Consider the following 22,483-nt stretch of genomic DNA (forward strand, 5'->3'; position numbering starts at 1 on the left):
GTATTACTTTGTTTAGAACCCTCTGGGTACTGGATTCACCAGAACACTCATCTCAGCACAGCTCTGGTGATATCTCTCTCAAAGGTACAGCTCTCTCTTTTCCCAGTCCCAGGACGGTGCCCTGTGAATCAAAATGCATTTCTCCCAGACTAATATTTGAGCCACACATTCAGTTTTCTGATGAACAATCCCTGTGGCTCACCATTCATCACAACCTGCCATCCAGAAAAAGACCATTTATGAGCACTCTCTGTTTCCTGTTAACTAGCCAATCTTCTATCCAGACCCCCATTGCAGTGCTGTGGAAGTGACAGTAGTTTTACCATTGCACTCTGTGCACTGTTGATTTAGGAGGTTGCAGAAGTGCTCTGCCCAATAAATGAGACTCACATGAGGAACTGATTGCCATCTGCTGATTGGATAGAGTCACACCATTGATTTTGGAGTAAATCAGTAAACATTTCACAGCAGGTATAAGGCAAGCAGCCTAAGTCTGTATGACCTCCTCATCCCGATCACCGAGCAGTCCAGGCAGCGTAATACTGGCAATTGGAAGTTCAGAATTGCCACTTAAGTACCTCGAATGTGTGCACATTGGGGTTTCCCCAGGATCCTGTCATATATCAGCAGCTTATGTTGGGATATACACTACTCCCACCAGAAGATTCTATCTGTTGGGAAATAAGAGAGGACTTCATGAGGACACAGAGAGACAGGCGGAATGTGTGGAGAAGTGACTTATGAAATATAATGCAGGGACTTTGATAGAGATCCATTTTGATAGAAAGAATGAGGAGAGGCAATATAAAATAAAGGAAGCAAATCCATTGGGAGTGCATTGGGAGAGGAAATTAGGAGTATTTATGCGTAAGTTATTGAAAGTAGCGGGTTAGGTTGACAAATTAGTTAAGAAGGCTGATTAGGGCGGAACAGTGGTTAGCATTGCTGCCTCACACGTCAGGGGCCCAGGTTCAATTCCGTCCTTGGGTACTGCCTGTGTAGAATTTGCACTTTCTCCCCGTGTCTGTCTGTTTCCTGCAGTTCTCCAGTTTCCTCCCACAGTCCAAAGATGTGCAGGTGAGATGGATTGGCCATGCTAAAAATTGCCTCTTAAAATCCAAAGATGTGTAGGTTAGGTGGGGCTATGCCATTACAAGGATAGGGTGGGGAAGTGGGCTGAGGTAGGGTGCCTCACAGAGAATCATTGCAGACTAGATGGGCTGAATGTCTTCCTTCTGCATTGCAGATGGGCCGAATGGCCTCCTTCCACACTGTAGATGGGCCGAATGGCCACCCCCTGCAATGTAGGAATTCTATGGTTCTTTGGAACTCCGTCTTCATAAACAAGCTCTGAGTAAGAAGGAAAAGATGTTATGGTTTGCATTTAGAAAACACATTTGACCTTAACGAGTATCGTGTCCAATCCTGGAACAACACTTTTGGAAGGGTGTCAAGGAACTGGAAATGGGACAAAAAAGAATGATGTAAATAGTTCTGGGGATGAGAGGCTTCAGTTACCGAAAGAGATTGTCAAAGCTGTGACATGTTGGGCCATTTTATTATATTAACTCTGAATTTGCTGATTCTAAGTGGTGGTACATTGGTGTCTAGATTTTTTTTCCTCTTTCTTGGAATGTGGACGTCACTGACTGAGCCAGCATTTGATGCCCATCCCTAATTGCCCTCGAACTAAGTGGCTTGTTGGACTATATCAGAGTCAACTGCATCGCTGTGTAGATCTGGAGTCACGTGTTGGGGAGGCCGGGGAAAGGTGGTAGATTTCCTTCCCTGATGTACGTCAGTGAACCAGATGGGTTTTTAAGACAATCGGTAATGGTTTCATGGTCATCCTCAGACTTTTAATTCCAGATTTTCTTGGATTCATATTTAACCATCTGCCATGGTGGGTTTCGAGCCTGGGACCCAGAGCATTACCCTTGGTCTCTGGATTACTAGTCCACTGACAATACCACTATGCCTCCGCCTCCCCGTTAGGAGGAAATGGCCCTGAGAGTCCTCAGCATTGACTCTTGTTGCTCGTTTTAGCCTTAGTTTAATTGCTCTTATTCTGTCACCTTTGCTCTTGAGTCGGCAGGTATCCTTCTGATACTGCCACGTGGTTCAAGTCTGAGTAATGATTAATAATCCAACACACCGCTTAGTAAGAGTTAAATCAACGCTCATTTATTATATACAGCAATTAATACTTATACATTAATTCTACCTCTAAGCTACTTCCTACAACTAACAGGCCAATACTTAACTTTGGAAATGGCCCACCAAGTCAGGGAAACAAATGGCCTTTCGTATGGGTTCTGAGCCTGCGGGATTCAAAGCTGGTACAGGTCAATAGTCAGGAGTGTCTATCTGGTAGCGATCGTTGGAGTAAGACTTACGTTTCGTTCGGCTGTTGCTGGAGAGAGTGAAGAAGGGTGCAGCCGGGAGGAGAAGGGAAGACGGCTCGATTTGAACTTGGCCCCTATTCTTATAGTCCCCAGGGGCTTCCCACCTCTCGGGGCGGACCTTGTACGTGGTTCCAAGTGATTGGACTTGGTCCCAGTCACTTAGTTCGATATTCTCCAATGCTGGAGCGATTCCTTGATCGAGGGGTGGTCGTTTACCTCTCTTTGTGTCAGCTCCTGCTGGCGCCGAAAGGTCTGGGTCGGCTTTGTGTTGCTAATTTGTAGCATATTGTTCCCGGGATTGCTACTTTATATGCAGATGGTTGGGGTGTTGTTATGTTGATGGCTGCAGGTATCGATTCGGTCTGGCTTCCCCAGAGGCGAATACACTGTTTTACCTGCAGCTGTCTGTTTGAGTCCTTTTGGCTGATTTTCCCATCAGCCTCTTCCGTTCGCCATTTTAAATCGGGGTTTGGCCATTCTAATCGGGAGTTAGCCATTTTACATGGCTAAACTCTAAACCTATCAAGTCCATTCAATTTAACCCCCATGGAATGTAAAGCTAGATATGGGGACCAGTTAACATTTCTTTGCCTGTCATCCACCAGGATGGCAGAACAGGATCATGTGAGACCCATAAGTCATGTGCCCCATAGGCTCATCAGCTGATTCTCTGTAAAAGTTTTATGCAGTGAATGAATTAAATCTGAAACAACTTTTGAAACATATAATCCCGACTGTCTTTAATATCCTAAATACATCTGCAATAATTATATTGAAGGGACTGCTTATACTTTAATGTATTAACATGTTTTTATGCTTACCAGCATTGCAGGTGCTGTCAAATAAAATATCCTAACACACACACACAGTGAGCACCAGAGCAGGACTGTGCCTTGCGTGGAGTTTATAGACTGAACTTGACCCGCCTGTAACCTCCCCCATGTAATAAAAGGGATTGGACTGATTCAGTCAGAATGAAAGTTATGCTGATTATATCACTAGAAATGTTAGCATCATTCCCAGTGAAATGGAATTCTAAAACACATTCCCCATTTTCTAGATCCACTCTGCAATCTCACTCTGGATGATGGATATTCTGAAATTGTGAATACAACATGGCTACATGTAAACAATGAAACTTGTCCAAATGGATCAGAAATCTACGTTCCTCACCAGGGTCCAAGTGAGCAATACTGGGAGTAAGTAAATGACTAAAGATAGCTGCACCTAGAACCTGCACAGCTGGACCAGTAGCTTCCTCTTGGGAAGGTTCGTTGGGGGAATGTCCTGTTTAATGACTGGAAAGCTGCTTGATTTAGAAAGAGGTAGCATTTACATCATACACCTGTAACAAAATAACATCACAACAGGGGCACCTTCGTGAGTTAACAGCTCCCTGGTTTCTAACACTACAGGTTCACTTTAACAATATTTATGCAGTGTTGTGGGTCCAGGTTTACAGAACCCCCAAGTGTTTCATGGAGTTCAACCGACCCACAACTTTTAATAGATTGTGGTGTGGGAAGCACACGGCGTACTCTCCAGGTGTGATACAGCAATTATGGACAAATGGCTTTTAAAACAAAACAATGTTTATTCTATGAACTCAATTTAACCTTTTTAAAAACAAACATTGAATATCTTAACACCCATTACTTCAAAGATAAACCCAAAAGACGACAACATTAAATAATCCTTCAAACTGTTCCTTTAAACATCCAAAAGACTTCAACCTTCAAAAACAGACATGAGGTTACATTCAATAGATTTATAGTCTTTGGATTTGCAGACATCAACAGACCAGCTCTGTGTTTTCTTCCTGCAGCTCTCAGCAAAACACACAGACACTCCCAGCTTTCTCCTCAAACTGAAACCAAAAACAGAAGTGAGCTCAGCTCCTCCCACCCTCTGACATCACTTCAGTAATATGATCAGCTCCATTTCTTAAAGGTACATTGCTTAAACATCCATTTCTTAAAGGTGCTCTCACATGACAGCAGTGAAAACCTTCTTGGACTTTTTTTATTTTCTTGTTGAACAAAGAATAGATGAACCACTCAAATTCTTAAACATGAAATGGTTTCAATTATCAGTGACTGGTGTCCCTTTCTCTGTGTGTTTAATTGAATCCGGTGTTGTGTTTAAGCCGTTTAACCCCTAGACCTGGTAATTGAATTGGGGGAAAGTGCCTGGGAGCAGGGAGCATGTTAAACAATATGAAGGGGCTGAATTCATTGGGATACACAACTAACCCAGGTAGTTTGAACAGTGCAATGTAAGAAAGTCAGTGAAGGACAGTCTGGAATTCAATCAAATCATCTCTCGAGAGTTTTCATCAGCACTCGCTGTTTAAACAAAGATTTATCTTTTAAAACATCAACAGAAAGGGAGAAATCATGAAGGACATTAAATGTTATCTCAATTCTTGGTAACAATTTGCTTCTAAAAAACACAATCTAAATTTGGTATTGTTCAAATCCCCATACATTTCATGGACTACTCAGATGTATTGTGTCTAATAATGTCTGTGTTTATGTTATTTATTTAGTAAAGTTGTTTTGCGCCGTACCAGCTCAATAGATAAGACTGGGGAGATAGTCTGGTATTTGGCCCTCTGTCTGTTTCTGGCCCGGTTGATTGTTGGAGCAGCGTTATCGAAAGGAATCAAATCTTCAGGAAAGGTAAAATTATTTGATAAAATTATTGGGTTAAAACTAGTGATAAAGTACAAGTTTCAGAAAGAATAAAACTAGAATGTATGAATCATTAGTGAACTGGGAAGGTTTATCTCACGGCAACAGTGACTCTTTGGGGAGTGGGAGAGCCATAATTCATGAGCACTTCAGGCCTGAGTGAGATCTGAAGACCTTTCTGCTGAGGAAAAGAACAACAGCAATTCCCTAAACCCCTGAAATGTGCTCCTCATTCCACGTGTTTCAGTCCCTGATTCAGGGATTTTGGGTGAATATTCAATTGCTCTGGAAGGCTGGGCCAGACTGGCCCAGTGATTTAGCAGATTCGGGTCATGGTTTAATCTTTGTCAAATAAGATTTGTCTGGACATTGAGAATGAAAAAAACAGAGTAAACATGAGGTAAAAGCAAAAACATTGCAAAGGCATTTAACTTATTTTCTAAAAAATAAATTTTGAATACCCAATTAATTTTTTTCCAATTAAGGGGCAATTTTGATTGGGCAATCCACCTACCCTGCACATATTTGGGTTGTGGGGATGAGACCCACACAGACATGGGGAGAATGTGCAAACTGCACACAGACCGTGACCCTGGGCTGGGATTGAACCTGGGTCCTCAGCACCGTGAGACAGTAGTGCTAACCACTGCACCACCATGCTGCCCAACATTTCATGTTGATGATCTTACATAAGAACTGAAGAAGGCTCGAAATGTAAGAGTTTTTAATCCAATAGAAGGTTGGGCTTGGAGGAGGGGGGCAGGAAGAACAAAAAGGAAGGTCTGTGATAGGATACAAGGTTTAAAAAAAAATGGTCAAACAAAGGCCACAACTTTCTCCACTTCCTCAATGAATGATGAGCTCAGTGTCACACCCAGTTCATCACCTGTCACTTCCACCTCTGTGCCCATTTCTTTGACATTCTCATTCACCTGTACCTTTCTCTTTGGTCTCTTACTAGCACACATAGCCCATGCTACATCCATGCCATTCATGCACCACTTCTCTCCCAAACCTCTACGGTCCCTCATGAAAAGCTATGGCACCGCTATGCCCATTCACCTACTTTACACTGCACAAACCAATGAGTCCTATGCGAATAATAGATTGAATAAAAAACGTGTGAAGTTAACAGTCGTTCACAGCTAACTTTCCATTTTCTTTTAAAAAACTCAATTTTTTTCTTATTGGCCAATATATGTGTCAAACATCCAGCCCCTTTAATATGGCAATAGCTGAAGCTGCAAGCACTTGAAGCTAGGTTATGTTTTGCAAATATACATTTTGCAGTATGCCAATCAAACAATGTTTTCCCTGGGGCTTTGCTGTTTCAACATTCTGATGGATTTCTGGGTTCTTAGTTAACCCTCTTGTGGCACTTGCCATTATTTTGCTTTCCTGCATATGACCTAAAAATAATTTGGAATAAATTTGTGCTATTTAAATTTATTTACAATGTGCAGCTCTGGGTTAAGTGCATTGTGACCCTACTCTAATTCAACCTAGTATAGCAGAAACTCAGTCCATCATGAACACCAACATTTCTGTCTGTGTTTAGTATTCAGAGTAATTTAAGTATATGTTTGAAGTATAAATGGTCTGTAAATGGTTTAGAACTTGCCAATGAAATGACAATAACATGTTTAATTAAGGTGCCAGTTTTCTCTGTATAAATACTTGCATTAAAATGCATAAAATGATCAATGCAAAAGCATATAGACGAAAAAAATGGAAGAGGTAATCTTACATCATTGCCGAGAAAGTAAAATTTATTGATCAGATCCAGGAAGGCGGTTAGACCAACATTTGTTTCATGAAGAATATATTTTATTATCGGTTTTGTACATTTGATGAAGTTATTGTTCATCTGTATTGACAGACAATGCTAGAGTCTAGACTGTTGATAACATTTTCACTGAGCATTGATCACCTCATTTTGAAGAACACTGATCTTCGTTCTCCTTTTGAGGTACCCTGCTATCTTACTTTGATGCTACTATCAGCACATTCTTTTGTCTTCAGCATTACTATTAACATTTCCGTTGTCTTGTACCCATGTCATATTTCTCGAATATTTTTTAGATCTCAGCCATCCCTGACCATCTACCTTGTTCCACCTGCTCCACCCCCTCTTATATCCTGCTATCTTACCTTGATGCCACTATCACCACATGCTTTTGTCTTCAACATTACTATTAACATTTCTTTTGTCTTGTACTCATGCCATCTTTGTCCAATATTTCTCAGATCTCAGCCATCCCTGACCTTCTACATTGTTCCACCTGCTCCACCCTTCTTATACATTATAAAGCCCATCTCAAATCTCGCTCTTTTTAGTTGTGAAGAAGCGTCAGACAGACTTGAATCATTAACTCTGTTTTTCCCTCCTCATCTTATGCCAGACCTGTTGAGCTTTCCCAGAATTTTCTGTTTTTGTTGTGTTGTTAAACTTTGCCATTTATTGAACATCATATTATATACAGTACAGGCTTAGTACGAGGCTCTACATAGAATGATTTCTCATCATATTCTGTTGTCTTCTGATCTTGCATCATTGATAATGTTGGCTGTCTTTTTACGTGTTTAGCATTAACCCTTTAAACTACAAAATAGGATGAATTGAGTGAACACTTGTGGGGGGGGGGAGGGTTGGCTTAAAAAATGAAGAGAAATTTTGAATAGTGTTGACGAGGATGGATAAAGGTGGCGAAGCATGAAGGAAAGCCAAATGTGCTGACAACAAACTTCTTGTAAAATGCAGTCATATTCATATGATCCACCCAGAGAAAACAATGTTCTAAAAAGACCAGCTTGTAAATTCACTGCACACCCAACACAGAAACTGGTGACACCAATGAGTATATCAAACATTTCTATCTACCAAAAATTATGTCAAATATTCAACCCCTTGACAAAGACAACATGTCAATGCTCCGGTGGAACTACGCAAGTGAACTGAACAAGAGAACAAATGACAATAAGGATAATGTAATAACTTGCCTGTTGAACGCAACAAGACACTGCATACAGTTTTGGTCTCCTCGTTTATGGGATATATTTGCATTGAAAGTAGTGCAGAAAAGTTTCCTTGGCTTATTTCTCAGATAAAGGAGTTGTCGTTTCAGTAAACATTGGGCGGGACTGGCCCAATGATACTTGGAGCTGAGAAGAAGGTGGAGTAATCTGTTGAAACGGATGTTGAAGGGGTCTTGATAAGATAGATGGTGAGAAGATTTTTCTCCTCATGCGGGAACCTAGAGCTGGGTGCACAGTTTCGAAACAAGGGGGCCTCCATTTACGACGGAGATGACAAGGAGCCTTTTCTATCAGAGCATTTTTAATCTTTAGATTTCTCTGCCCAAGAAATCAGTGGAGGTCGTGTCACTGGAGATATTCAAAACTGGACTTCGGTAGATTTTTGACCTGCAATGGAGTCAAGAATTTTGGGGACTGGAGGCAGACAGGAAATAGACTAAAGGCCACAGTCTGATCAACCATAATCTTATTGAACCGCGGAACCGGCTTGAGGGGCCAAATGGCCCGTTCCACTGTTCAATAAGATTATGGCTCATCAGATAGTGGCCTTAATTTTATGCAGTCTCTTTCCCTATTCCCCTCTCTTTTATTCTTCTATTGTACCAGCAATACAGAGAAATCTAACAAGCTCCTCTCCATGGTCAGGTGGTTTATTTCACTGCGACGTTCCCTTATGTGGTCCTGACCATACTCCTGATCCGAGGCCTTACCCTGGAGGGAGCCTATAAAGGAATTGAATTCTACATTGGAAGCCAGTCAGACTTCTCCAAGCTTGCTGATCCCGAGGTAAATATAACAATACCATTGATATAATTTGGTGTTTATTTAATTTTAGTTGAATTGTTTAATGCTTGAACTTATTTATTTTTTGTTTGCTTTGGGTAGTCAATTTGAAGTCACAGGGCAGAATTCTCCAGCCCTTCCCACCTGCGGAATTTTCTAATCCTGCCAGAGTCCATCCCCACCGCAGGTTCCCCAAAGGGTGAGGAATGTAAATTGCCATTGACTTTGGCGGGACTGGTAGGTCCTGCCAGGCACAATGGCAAGCTGACCATGCAAGGCTGGGAAATTCCACCCTGTGTTGGTTTAGAATTTATGTGCAAATGTGGTATTGCCCCCAAACTTTAACCTCATGGTGGATTTTAATGAGTTAGGTGGCACTTTTTGAATTGGCAGATTAGGTTAACTATTACGATCCCGGGCCAGACCCCAACAATGGCCTGGATTCTGGTCAAAACCCCAATAATTTAGTTTGCTTTGTAAGACTGTGCGGAAAGAATACTTCGTTCCATCCAGGAGTGATTGCATGAAGTAACATGGATTTAGTATTTTAAAACAAAACTTTATGATTCACACAGTATTAAACTCTTTAACATCACGTCCGAAAATCACTTTCAAATGCTCCTTAAACAATACTACTCACTACAGTAAATGCAATACCCTTAATCACTATTTACTATCCCAATTAAATAACAAGAAAGAAAAAAACTTACAGCTCTCAAACAATCCTACATCCCAATAGTACAGAGTAATACTCGCTTTCCAGAACAGATTTGGCTCCTGTTAGAATCCTTGCAGACTCTGGCTGGATGTCTTCAAAAAGCTGTTTCAACTAGTCAATTTCAGCTTCCCACTAGTCAATTTCAGCTTCCCACTTGTCTTCAGACAAGTCTGCACTGCTTTAAATACTAGTAATCTTTTTTTATCCTACGGTGAGAGCAAAATACCTTACTTGTGGTCTAAAGGGTTAACCAGATTAGAGCTCAGCTCAAAATCTTTCTCAAAGTGTCTGAATACCTTTGCTCCACCTAAGCTGAAAACAAATTAACTCCCCAGACGGAAAGCACATTTAAACTCCCCCCAGTCAACAACAATGAAAGATTGTTTAACTGGTAATTGTACGCTATATTCCTGTGAAGTTAAGAATTATATGATAATAATACTGTGTTAATAATATACCAAACTATAATAAAGTTTGTTTTAATATGCCATTTCCCTATTGGTGCATTGAATAATAATAATCTTTATTAGTGTTACAAGTAGTTTACATTAACACTGCAATGAAGTTACTGTGAAAATCCCCGAGTCGCCACACTCCGGAGTCTGTTCGGGGACAGAGGGAGAATTCAGAATGTCCAATTCACCTAACAAGCACGTCCTTTGGGACATCATAGATTTCATAGAATTTACAGTGCAGAATGAGGCCATTCGGCCCATCGAGTCTGCACCGGCTCTTGGAAAGAGCACCCTACCCAAGGTCCACACCTCAACCCTATCCCCATAACCCAGTAACCCCACCCAACACTAAGGGCAATTTTGGACACGAAGGGCAATTTATCATGGCCAATCCACCTAACCTGCAAATCTTTGGACTGTGGGAGAAAACCGGAACACCCGGAGGAAACCCACGCACACACGGGGAGGATGTGCAGACTCCGCACAGACAGTGACCCAAGCCGGAATCGACCTGGGACCCTGGAGCTGTGAAGCAATTGTGCTATCCACAATGCTACCGTGCTGCCCTGACGTGTGGGAGGAAACCGGAGCACCCGGAGGAGACGCATGCAGACACAGGTAGACTCTGAAGACTTTGCACAGACAGTGACCCAAGCCGGATCCCTGGCGCTGTGAAGCAACAATGCTAGCCGCTGTGCTACCGTGCCACACGTAATCACTCCTGGTGTGAAGTATCCTTTCCTCACAGTTTTACAAATTAATAAAAAGTGATTGGGGTTCCTGTTCAATACCCTAACAGATGTCGGGGTCTGTTCCAGCATTGTAATAGGGTCACTGTTTAAAAATAAAGGGCTGGATTCTCCGTTTGGGAGACTAAGTGCTTCGGCGGCGTGGGAACAGGAGCATTTTACTCCCGAAAAAATGGCGCAAAAGCTGCAATGATCCTCTGTTCAGTGGGGTCCTAAACCTAAACCTGCTTGAGGTTTCCCTATCACTTGGCATGTGTGACATGATTGACATAATTTAATTACATCTTTATGTAGTCCAGGCCAATAAAAACATTTCTGGATTTTAGCTTGAGTTTTCCTTATTCCCAAATGACTTCCCACTGGTATCTCATGTGCAACTCGCAACACCTCCTTTCTATACCTTACCGGCAATACCACTTGATGAACTTCTGCCCACTTTCCATCCGCCTGCATATGTACAGGTCTCCATTTTCTCATCAAGACATCACTTTTACGGTAATAATACTCTGGTATACTCTCAGATTCCTCTTCCTTATATGCTTTCTGATATATCCATTATATTTCTACATCTTTCTGTTGTACCTCCGCCAATTTTCCTGAACCAAAAATATCCACCTCATCCTCCACCTGTTCTTGTTCTTTTTCAACCATCTGATCAAAAATCGTTCCTGATAATTGCACATTAACCTCATCTTCACTCTTTGATTTCTCCTCTTGTCTTAACCTGTGACTTTGCGACCTTGTTACTACACAATCCGGAAAAATCCCAGGATATTCGTCCTTCAACCCTTCAGTTGTCTGATTTTTCACTGGCTTGTCAACCACAGTAGGCATCACTCCCACCTGCGATCCAGCTATAGCATTACCCAAGATAAACTGTATTCCTGGACAAGATAGTTTCTCTATTACTCCTACTACCATTTCACCACTCTTCACTGGATTTTCCAACCTTACCTTATATAATGGAACGCTACTCCTCTTACCCTGAATTCCACATATCACCATCTTTTCTGGCAGCATTCTTCCCAAACTACATAATTCCTCATCTCTGACCAGTAAAGATTGACTAGCCCCTGTATTTCTTAAAATTGTGACTTCTTTACCTGCTCCTCCTGATACACGAGTAAACTTTACCCACACAAGTAAATTCTTTAAAGATATCTGGCACCTTCTTAACAATTACTTCTTGAACAGGCTGTACAATCGTTTGTACCTCCTTCGCTTCCCTTGGGCTTTCCTTTACCACTCTAAAAAATCCCACTGTCTTATCCTGTTTTACCACATTAGCCTTCCCAGTGCTTTTCTTCAACCACCAACACTGTGACTTTACATGGCCTAGTTTATTACAGTGAAAACATTTGAAACTTTTCATCTCTTTTCCACCCTCCTGGATTTCTTCTTTAATCTGAGGTACACTCACTTTAGTGTCTCCCATCAGATCACCTTTAACTTTACCACTTGAGTATTTCTCATGTCCCCAGTTTCTATCCCTCACCGGCTGAAACTGATGTCGGAAACCAATCTTTGATTTATGAACTAATTCATAATCATCTGCCGTTTCTGCTGCTAATCTCACAGTTTTAACCCTCTGTTCTTCCACATGAGTTCTCACTACATCAGGAATTGAATTTTTTAACTCCTCCAAAAGTATAATTTCTCTGAGAGCTTCATACGTTTGGTCTATTTTCAAAGCCCTTATCCATCTATCAAAATTACTCTGTTTGAGCCTTTCAAACTCCATGTATGTTTGACCAAATTCTTTCCTTAAGTTTCCAAACGTTTGTCTCTCAGCTTCAGGCACTGGTTCATGACACTTAAGATGGATTTCTTCACCTCCTCATACGTTCCAGATACCTCCTCCGGTAGTGATGCAAACACTTCACTAGCTCTACCTACCAGCTTTGTTTGAATTAGTAATACCCACATGTCCTGTGGCCATTTCATTTGTTTTGCTACCTTCTCAAATGAAATGAAAAAGGCTTCCACTTCCTCCTCGTCAAACCTTGGCCATGCTTGGACATATTTAAATAGATTCCCACCAAGCCTTCGACTATGACGCTCTTTCTCACTATCCTCATCACTATCATCCAACTGTACATTTCCCTTTACGCCTGCCAATTTTAATTGACTGTCATGTTTCATGGCCATTTTCTGAAGTTCAAACTCCCTCTCTATCTTTTTCCCTGATCTGTATCTCCCTTTCATTTTCTTTTTGTTCTGCTGGAGCTGTTCTTTCTTTTCTCCTTTCTCTCTCTTCTTTTCTTTTTCCTCTCTCTCTCTCTCTCGAATTCCAACCGCCTTACTTCTTTCTCATGTTCCATTTGTTTAATTTGCAACTGAATTTTTGCCATTCCCAATGAATGAAACTCTATCTCAGGCATCTTTAAATGCTTTACCACCGCCATAATTACCTCACCTTTTCACATTTTGTCAGGTAATGTTAACTGCAATGTTTTTGCCTGACCCAACAGTCTGTGTTTAGTCTCTGTCCGCAAGGTATCACATGTCACCGAGTCCAACCCCAAAAACTTCAGAGCCTCTGAAAGACCCATTGTTCACAACACTCTCCCCACTTAAACTAAAATACCATCCCGGAAAAGCAACAATCCTTCACTGTCTTAAAGTTCACAAAAGCTAATCCAATAGATAGACTTTTATCCCCCTCGAGCCCCAATTGTTATGGGTGAGGCGTTTTCAGAACCCCAAAATGTATCATGGAGTCCAACCAACCTCCCCCTTTAATGTATTTGTTGCTTTTCCAAGCACACCCCATGTTCTCCAGGTGTGATACAGCAATTAAGGACAAATGTTTTTTAAAAACAAAACAATGTTTATTCCATGAACTCAACTTAACCCTTTTAAATAAACATTGGATCGCTTAACACCCACTTACTTCAAAGATAACCCCGAAAATATTACAACACTAAATAATCCTTCAGTTATTCCTTTCGACATCCAAGAGAGACTTAACACCTTTAAACAGAAACACATCTGGTTAAAGACTTTACTATTATGCGTTTAAATCACCCAAATGATCCAGAGACAGTCTTTCATGACAGAGATCACAGCAGTTCCAGCTCACTGCAAATACAGACACTCCCAAGCTCTTTTCAAGCTGAAACTAAAAAAACTGCAAAATAGCTGATCTAAAGCCCAGCTCCACCCACACTCTGACATCACTGCATTTCTTAAAGGAACATTGCTTAAACATTCATTTCTTAAAGGCACTCTCACATGACAGGGCCTCAGGTGACGTCCTGATGCTGTCCCGATGGCATGCGGCGTACTCTGCGAGTATGTCATTTTGTAGGGGGAAGGGCATTGCAAAAGCGGCAGCGCCCCCAATTTCTGCACCAACCGGGATTCTCCGGCCAAACCAGATTTCGCCGTCGGAGACTGGAGAATCCCGCACAATGTGTTTCCTATTTAAAACGGGGATGAGGCACTTTCTTTTTCTCAGACGGTTGTGATCCTCTGGGATTCGCTTTCTGAAAAAGCGGTAGAATTAGAGCCTTTGAATATTTTTAAGGTAGAGACGAATAGATTCTTGGCAAGCAAATGGGTGATAGGTTACCGGGGGGGGGGGGGAGTAGGTGGGATTCAGATTTGGAGTTACTATCTGGTCAGCCATGATTTATTAAATGGCGGAGCAGGCTCGAGGGTCCGAATGGCCGACTCCTGCTTCTTGTTTGTGTGTTCGTATGTTTTATCATGTTGATGCAGCTGGATGGAACGGATGTTCTGGGTTGTGGTGCAGGGTAAATATTGGTCCAAGCCCGGCCTCAGCAGAGCCAAGAAATCTGTCTGCTTTGATTTAGACATGTCCAGATGAATTTATTGATTATGATATTTGCTGCTGCAAATCGCTAAAAGAGAGAGATGTAAATGTCAAAATATCATTTGCATTTCGGATCTGAGTAAACATATGTGATGAATGTAAGAAATTGCTATTTATAGTACTTTATATCTGTTCCAGTAAGGTTTTGAAAGCCTGGATTAAGGTATATATTTGTTGCAGCAATATTATTAAAGAACCTAAGTTAAGGTGTCCAGATTACGTGTCTGCTAAAGATGCAATTAAGAGGTGTAAAAGGTGAGGTGATCATTCATTCCAACCACTTCATTGGTTACAGAGACGAGAGTGGAATCGTGTTTCAACTGCTGGAGATTCCCTGGAGTGTAGATAACTTTTTTAGTCCAAGTTAAGCAAAACATTAGCGGGATACAGATGATGCAATTAATGGGAGGAGCCAGGTCTTCAGTCTGATATAAGATTTTAAGTCGAACAGCAGTTTTGCCAAATGCTACTCGGCTGAGCAAAAGTGTGTTGGATCTGGTCCTGAAAACGTGTCCCTCTCCAAATGTCGCTGCACAGCTTAGCAAGTAACCTGTTTGTTAACTTTATTTATAAGTGGCGTTTGAACTGTACTGTGTTGCTTAATTGGAGTTAATAGCAGGTATAGATTTTAATTCAAGATTTTCCTTTTGTTTAAGAACTGCTTAACTGATAATTGTAAAGCTAGTTCATTGATGTTAATGTGGTTAATTATGTGTTTAAATTAAAGTTTGTTTGAACATAAAAGATACTTATTTCAGTAAAATTTCAGTAAAGCGTTTGTTAAGGTTCCCCATGGTAGGCTATTGCAGAAAATATGGAGGCATGGGATTGAGGGTGATTTAGCGGTTTGGATCAGAAATTGGCTAGCTGTAAGAAGACAGAGGGTGGTGGTTGATGGGAAATGTTCAGCCTGGAGTTCAGTTTTTACACCTAGTGGTGTACCACAAGGATCTGATTTGTCATTTTTATAAATGACCTGGAGGAGTGCGTAGAAGGATGGGTGAGTAAATTTGCGGATGACACTAAAGTCGGTGGAGTTGTGGACAGTGCGGAAAGATGTTGCAGGTTACAGAGGGACATAGATGATCAATTAGGCCAGTGGGCCGACGAATGGCAGATGGAGTTTAATTTAGATAAATGTGAGGTGATGCATTTTGGCAGATCGAATCAGGCCAGGACCTACTCAGTTAATGGTATGGCGTTGGGGAGAGTTATAGAACAAAGAGATCTAGGAGTACAGGTTCATAGCTCCTTGAAGGTGGAGTCGCAGGTGGACAGGGTGGTGAAGAAGGCATTCGGCATGCTTGGTTTCATTGGTCAGAACATTGAATATAGGAGTTGGGACGTCTTGTTGAAGTTGTACAAGACATTGGTACGGCCACACTTGGAATACTGTGTGCAGTTCTGGTCACCCTATTATAGGAAGGATATTATTAAACTAGAAAGAGTGCAGAAAAGATTTACTAGGATGTTGCCGGGACTTGATGGTTTGAGTTATAAGGAGAGGCTGGATAGACTGGGACTTTTTTCCCTGGAGCGTAGGAGGCTTAGGGGTGATCTTATAGAGGTCTATAAAATAATGAGGGGCATAGATAAGGTAGATAGTCAACATCTTTTCCCAAAGGTAGGGGAGTCTAAAACTAGAGGGCATAGGTTTAAGGTGAGAGGGGAGAGATTCAGAAGGGCCCAGAGGGGCAATTTCTTCACTCAGAGGGTAGTGAGTGTCTGGAATGGGCTGCCAGAGGTAGTAGTAGAAGCGGGTACAATTGTGTCTTTCAAAAAGCATTTAGATGGTTACATGGGTAAGATGGGTATAGAGGGTTATGGGCCAAGTGCGGGCAACTGGGACTAGCTTAATGGTAAAAAACTGGGCGGCATGGACTGGTTGGGCCGAAGGGCCTGTTTCCATGCTGTAAAAAAAAAAGAAAAATAAAATTAAAAAAAAAGATAAGCTGCAGAGCTGGGCTGAGAAGTGGCAAATGGAGTTTAATGCAGAAATGTGTGAGGTGATTCATTCTGGAAGGAGTAACAGGAATACAGAGTACTGGGCTAATGGTAAGATTCTTGGTAGTGTGGATGAGCAGAGAGATCTCGGTGTCTATGTACATAGATCCCTGAAAGTTGTCACCCAGCTTCAGAGGGTTGTTCAGAAGGCGTAAGATGTGTTAGCTTTTATTAGTCGAGGAATTGAGTTTCGGAGCCATGAGGTCATGTTGCAGCTGTACAAAACTCTGGTTCGGCCGAATTTGGAGTATTGTGTGCAGTTCATTATAGGAAGGATGTGGAAGCATTGGAAAGGGTGCAGAAGAGGTGCAAAGGATATGGAGGGAAGAGCTTGTGAGGAAAGGCTGAGGGGCTTGAGGCTGTTTTCGTTAGAGAGAAGAAGGTTAAGAGGTGACTTAATAGAGGCACACAAGATGCTCAGAGAATTAGATAGGGTGGACAGTGAGAGCCTTTATCCTTGGATGGTGATGGCTAGCACAAGGGGACATAGCTTTAAATTGAGGGGAGATAGATAAAGGACAGATGTCAGAGGTAGGTTCTTTAGTCAGAGAGTAGTAAGGGCATGGAATGCCCTGCCTGCAATGGTAGTGGACTCGCCAACATTAAAGGCATTTAAATGGTCATTGGATAAACATATGGATGATAATGGAATTGTGTAGTTGGGCTTTAGATTGGTTTCACAGGTCGGCGCAGCATCGAGGGCCGAAGGGCCTGTACTGCGATGTAATGTTCTATGTTCTATGTTATTGATCAAGGTCATTACTCGTGAGGTGAAGTATCCTTTCTTCAAAGTTTTACAAATTTTTAAAAAATTGTTTGGGGTCTGGTCCAGTATCTTAACAGATGGAAAAGAAAACTCCATATCTCCTTATCCACTCAGGCTGCAGTATTGTGAAATTAACTATACAACGACTGTCAGAGAGAATGAAGAGCAAGTTAGAGCAGGTGAATTCAATGTTAAATCAGGAAAGTGAGATGAAGTGAGGTGGGGCAACATGGTAGCACAGTGATTAGCAATCTTACTTCACAGCTCCAGGGTCCCAGGTTCGATTCCTAGCTTGGGTCTTGTCTATGTTGAGCCTGCACGTTCTCCCTGTGTCTGCGTGGGTTTCCTCCCGGTTCTCCGGTTTCCTCCCACAAGTCCAGAAAGATATGCTGTTATGTAATTTGTACATTTTGAATTCTCCCTCGGTGTACCCGAACAGGCGCCAGAATGTGGCGATTGGGGTTTTTTCACAGTAACTTCATTGCAGTGTTAATGTAAGCCTAATTGTGGCAATAAAGATTTTTTATGATTAAAAGCAAGGAAAAGAATGGTTGGATTAAATGACAGTGGAAAAAGAGACAGACAGAAAAAATAAATAAAACAGTTAACTTTAATTTTTATCCAAATTTCCAACACAATTAAAACCTGACACCACAATTCTAATGATAATTTTGGATGCCTGCGATATTGACGGACAGAAAAGAACAGTCAGCACATTGTCAAAAGACTCCTTAAATTTGAAATGACTTGAAGTGAACTTCTAAGTTTAGTCTGTATCTACTGTGCAAGCTGCACCATTTTCACAAAGCTGACAGTGGAGCTGTGCACATCAGAGAGCAACTTTTGTGTTTAATTTAAAATTGTTGCGGCATTTGCACATAAATGATTGGTGAGCAATATATGTGACAGCGTTATTCTGACAGATTTTGATTTTGATTTAAATTTAAAACATTTAACCTCCTTTGACAGGATCCACATCGATTCCTGTGTATGTAGTTTACACTGTGGCTCTGAAGTTGGCACTAAAAGCTAGATGCCAGGGTATTTATTGACGTTGAGATTTTTAAATTTGGTCCAGTATTTATTGCAATTCAGATATGAAAATTGATTTCACGCTGAAAGGCTTTATTTTGTTGTTGCTTTCAATAAATGAACGGACGCCACTGCGTGACAGTGTGTACTCTGCAAATGAAGAAATTGAGTCACTCACCAGAAACATGTCAAGTGGGACGGAATTTCAAACTCCCTGAGAGAATTTAGCAGCAAGAAATAGACAGAGAGGGAAAATGAAGGTGCTGCTGTTTAAGGGAGATACTATTGACCGGAGGTGCTTTATCCAATCTGTTCACATTAGGTTAACCGGCTGACAGTTTTCATGGTTAATGTGTTTCAGCTGCCCACCATGGACTAATTCTACTTTCTGTTTACCAGGTCTGGAAAGATGCTGCAACACAAATTTTCTTTTCTATCTCGGTGGGTTGGGGCAGTTTAATCGCACTGTCATCCTACAACAAATTCCACAACAACTGTTGCACCGACACCATCATTGTCTGCATTGCTAATTGTGCGACGAGTGTGTTTGCTGGATTTGTCATCTTCTCCATCCTGGGACACATGGCTCATGTACAAGACAAGCTTGTTTCAGAGATTGCACAGTCAGGTAAACCAGAACTGGGAAAAATATCAAGCAGGGTCACAAAGCTTTCACCATCTCTCTCAAATGATTTATTCCGAGATTGTTCCAATGTACAGACACGATAATCAATACTTGAATTTACAACAGTCATTCTGATGGACACTGATAGTTAGGTTCTGAAAAACTACACAATGAAATGGGGTTTGGATTATACTGGACAGCGATTGGAGCTGATCAATAAGCTGGAATTTCTGGAAATTGGCCGACTTGTTTATTTAACCTTTCCTCTCAAATGCAGCTTTTTAAATAGGCACAGAACTGGAAGCCACTGTAAATGAGATACAGAATCACAGACAACAAAGACTTTTGACGAAGAGTAGTTTGTTCACTAGCTTAGCAGCTACTTCATCACATCCTCTGAGTCCCACACTCACGACTTAGGGCAGCACGGTAGCATTGTGGATAGCACAATTGCTTCACAGCTCGAGGGTCCCAGGTTCGATTCCGGCTTGGGTCACTGTCTGTGCGGAGTCTGCACATCCTCCCCGTGTGTGAGTGGGTTTCCTCCTGGTGCTCCGGTTTCCTCCCACAGTCCAAAGATGTGGTTAGGTGGATTGGCCATGATAAATTGCCCTTAGTTTTGGGTGGGGCTACTGGGTTCTCGGGATAGGGTGGAGGTGTGGACCTTGGGTAGGGTGCTCTTTCCAAGAGCCGGTGCAGACTCGATGGGCCAAATGGCCTCCTTCTGCACTGTACTATGATAATTTCTGTGACATGGGACCTCTTTTGCAGCCGTGTTATCACATTCTCACGTGACCATCTTCCCCGGTGAGTTGGATCATCCGGTGGCATAAGATAGAACAGTGTGAGTAATAGCGAACTATGTGCTGAAAATGTGTCACTTACAGGTTAAACACGTTAGCAATGCATAACTATTCACATATCCAGTGAGGCACGGATTAAGCTGTTGCAGCTAGTGAATAGTTCATCACATCTCCCTTTACCCCATTTTAATTGTATGTAGTCGTGCTCAAACCAGACGAAATATGAACCGACAAAGACTAAATGTTGTTATCTTTCCATCTGACGATGTCAGTTCCTGTGAATGACCAGGGGAGGTCTGGGAACTGCAGTGGTTTGTATGCTTGATGTGGCTCGAGTACGTCTCATGGTGCACATCTGGAGACTTTGCTCCACATGTCTCTACAGTGAGCACCAGCACAGTGATTCCGTGGCCTTGTTTCTGGCTGCTGTCGAGGATGAGATGAAGACGTGGATCATTTTCTTGCGTGGGGACATAGCCCCATTATTGGAGAATCCCGCCTAGATATTCTCAAACTTTTTGGGGATTATTTCCTCTTTTATTCCCCTCAATCTGGAAAACAAGTGACTTGAATATTTACGCGGCCTTGGTTGGGTGCTGTTAGGTTTAATAGAAAGTAAGCCTGCACTTTTTTTGACTTGTCAGGGAGTACAACAGCACAGTGAATATGTAACTCCTTCTGGAACATTTCCAAACTCTCTGCAATATTTTCATCAAAGACGAGTGGGTCGATGCAGGGAAGTCCTCGTGCCACACTGCCAACTCCTGATACCATGTAACTGTGTTGGGTTGCCAAATCACAAACAACAGCAAAAAATAATTTATTCACCAACTCAGCAGCTACTTCAACACTTGTATTCTTCCCCCGCTCCTGGATATTACTCTCGCGCCCCCGGCACACAACCTCTTTTGTCATTGCGGCGTTATGTAATTAGGTGACCACTCTGTCTACAGCCACAAAGCAAACAATTAACATTATATTACACGATGTAGGGCCAGGTATTGTGAGGAACATGTTGAATGAATTCTACATTTCAACTTAACATATTTCAAATGTGAACCATTATGCGCATCTTGGATGTTTCCAAGTGAATCAGAGGTTGTTTTATTGATTGACAATATCAATTTCTGGCAATGTATTATGTACTCAAATTGTAATTTGCTGGTGAAACATTTTGTCAAAATAATGTATATATATGAAAAATGAGATCCACATCAACATTCTGCTTAATACCAATTCTATCTGTCAATGGTGCTGTGATAAGTAATCAGAATGATGACCAGGTAATGTCACAAACACATATTCAGCTTGGCAATTCTAATATCCTGGGTGCAAAGTTGCTAGGTTGTATGGAAACGATGACAAAAGACTCATTTTTAAAAAAAATTTAGAGTACCCAATTCATTTTTACCAATTAAGGGGCAATTTAGTGCATTCAATCCACCTCCCTTGCACATCTTTGTGGTGTGGGGGCGAAACCCACGCAAACACGGGAAGAACGTGAAAACTCTACACGGACAGTGACTCAGCGCTGGGATCGAACCTGGGGCCTCGGCGCCGTGAGACTGCAGTGCTAACCACTGAACCACCGTGCTGCCCAACAAAAGACTCATAACTTAAATGATTTCCTTAAAGTTCGTTAGCAGCTCTTACATGTCAAGAGTGTGACCATGCCTGCTCTATCAACTCATCATTTCCTGGGTGCAGATCATCACACTATACACATGAATACACAGTCTACACTGGGTACTGGCTGGTTCCACAGCATGGACCTGAACAGTAAACTCGCTTCACAGATATTACCCTCCCAATCCCCATACCCTCGTCCCCCGTGAGGCTTGGCTTTTTAATGCCAGTCTCACCAAACAGATCTGGAGAATTCTATCTCGCACAAGAACATTGTACAGAACTCACAATCGGTCGCTGCTTCTAAATATTATAAACACTTAATTTTGAGTGATTTATGTTACAAAGAAAGAGGGCTGGGTTCTCCAGCTGCATGTTTCTCGGAGGCAAGCCATTCGCTGGCGGCAGGATTCTGTCTTCCTAATGCTGGTCAATGGGATTTCCCATTGAAGCCACCCCCGTGAAACCCGCTGGCGGGGGTGGGCTGTCGCCGGGAAAAGTGAAGCACAACAGCCTGAGAATTCCAGCCATAATGTAGAGCCGGTGATTTATATTTGAAACACAGATCATTGAATCACTGTAAATTTCATCTGATCATCAATTTAACAAATTTTGAAAAATATTGACAATCTGGATTCTGAATAAATGAATGGATTGTAAGGAAATTACATCAGTTTACAGTAAGTCTCCTCTCAGCTCCATTAATTGAATAATTCCAATTGTATCCAATGTTTAGGTTTCGGCTTGGTTTTCATCGCCTATCCAGAGGCTCTTAGCCATTTGCCTTGGGCACCTTTGTGGTCCATTTTATTTTTCCTCATGCTGCTCACTCTGGGAGCCGATACGCAGTTTGGAGGTTTCGGTAAGAATGACATTGCTGTATTTAAACAATCTCTTTCTACTGAAAGAAGCTATTCTAAATTATTCTGTTTATCATATCGGGTTAGAAA

At 41.8% G+C, this 22,483-nt stretch overlaps 1 protein-coding gene across 1 annotated transcript in view; it reads left to right on the forward strand.

The window, feature by feature from the left end:
* LOC140418104 (sodium- and chloride-dependent neutral and basic amino acid transporter B(0+)-like) overlaps nucleotides 1-22,483 on the forward strand; it is an 80,619-nt gene that overhangs the window by 34,345 nt on the left and 23,791 nt on the right. The window contains exons 5-9 of the mRNA XM_072501523.1: nucleotides 3,466-3,604; nucleotides 4,954-5,086; nucleotides 8,780-8,920; nucleotides 18,879-19,107; nucleotides 22,270-22,395. Coding sequence (XP_072357624.1) covers nucleotides 3,466-3,604; nucleotides 4,954-5,086; nucleotides 8,780-8,920; nucleotides 18,879-19,107; nucleotides 22,270-22,395 — 768 coding nt within the window. The remainder of the gene's footprint in view (nucleotides 1-3,465; nucleotides 3,605-4,953; nucleotides 5,087-8,779; nucleotides 8,921-18,878; nucleotides 19,108-22,269; nucleotides 22,396-22,483) is intronic.

This window comes from Scyliorhinus torazame, chromosome 5 (assembly GCF_047496885.1).
Source record: "Scyliorhinus torazame isolate Kashiwa2021f chromosome 5, sScyTor2.1, whole genome shotgun sequence".
In the NCBI taxonomy this organism is placed as follows: domain Eukaryota; kingdom Metazoa; phylum Chordata; class Chondrichthyes; order Carcharhiniformes; family Scyliorhinidae; genus Scyliorhinus; species Scyliorhinus torazame.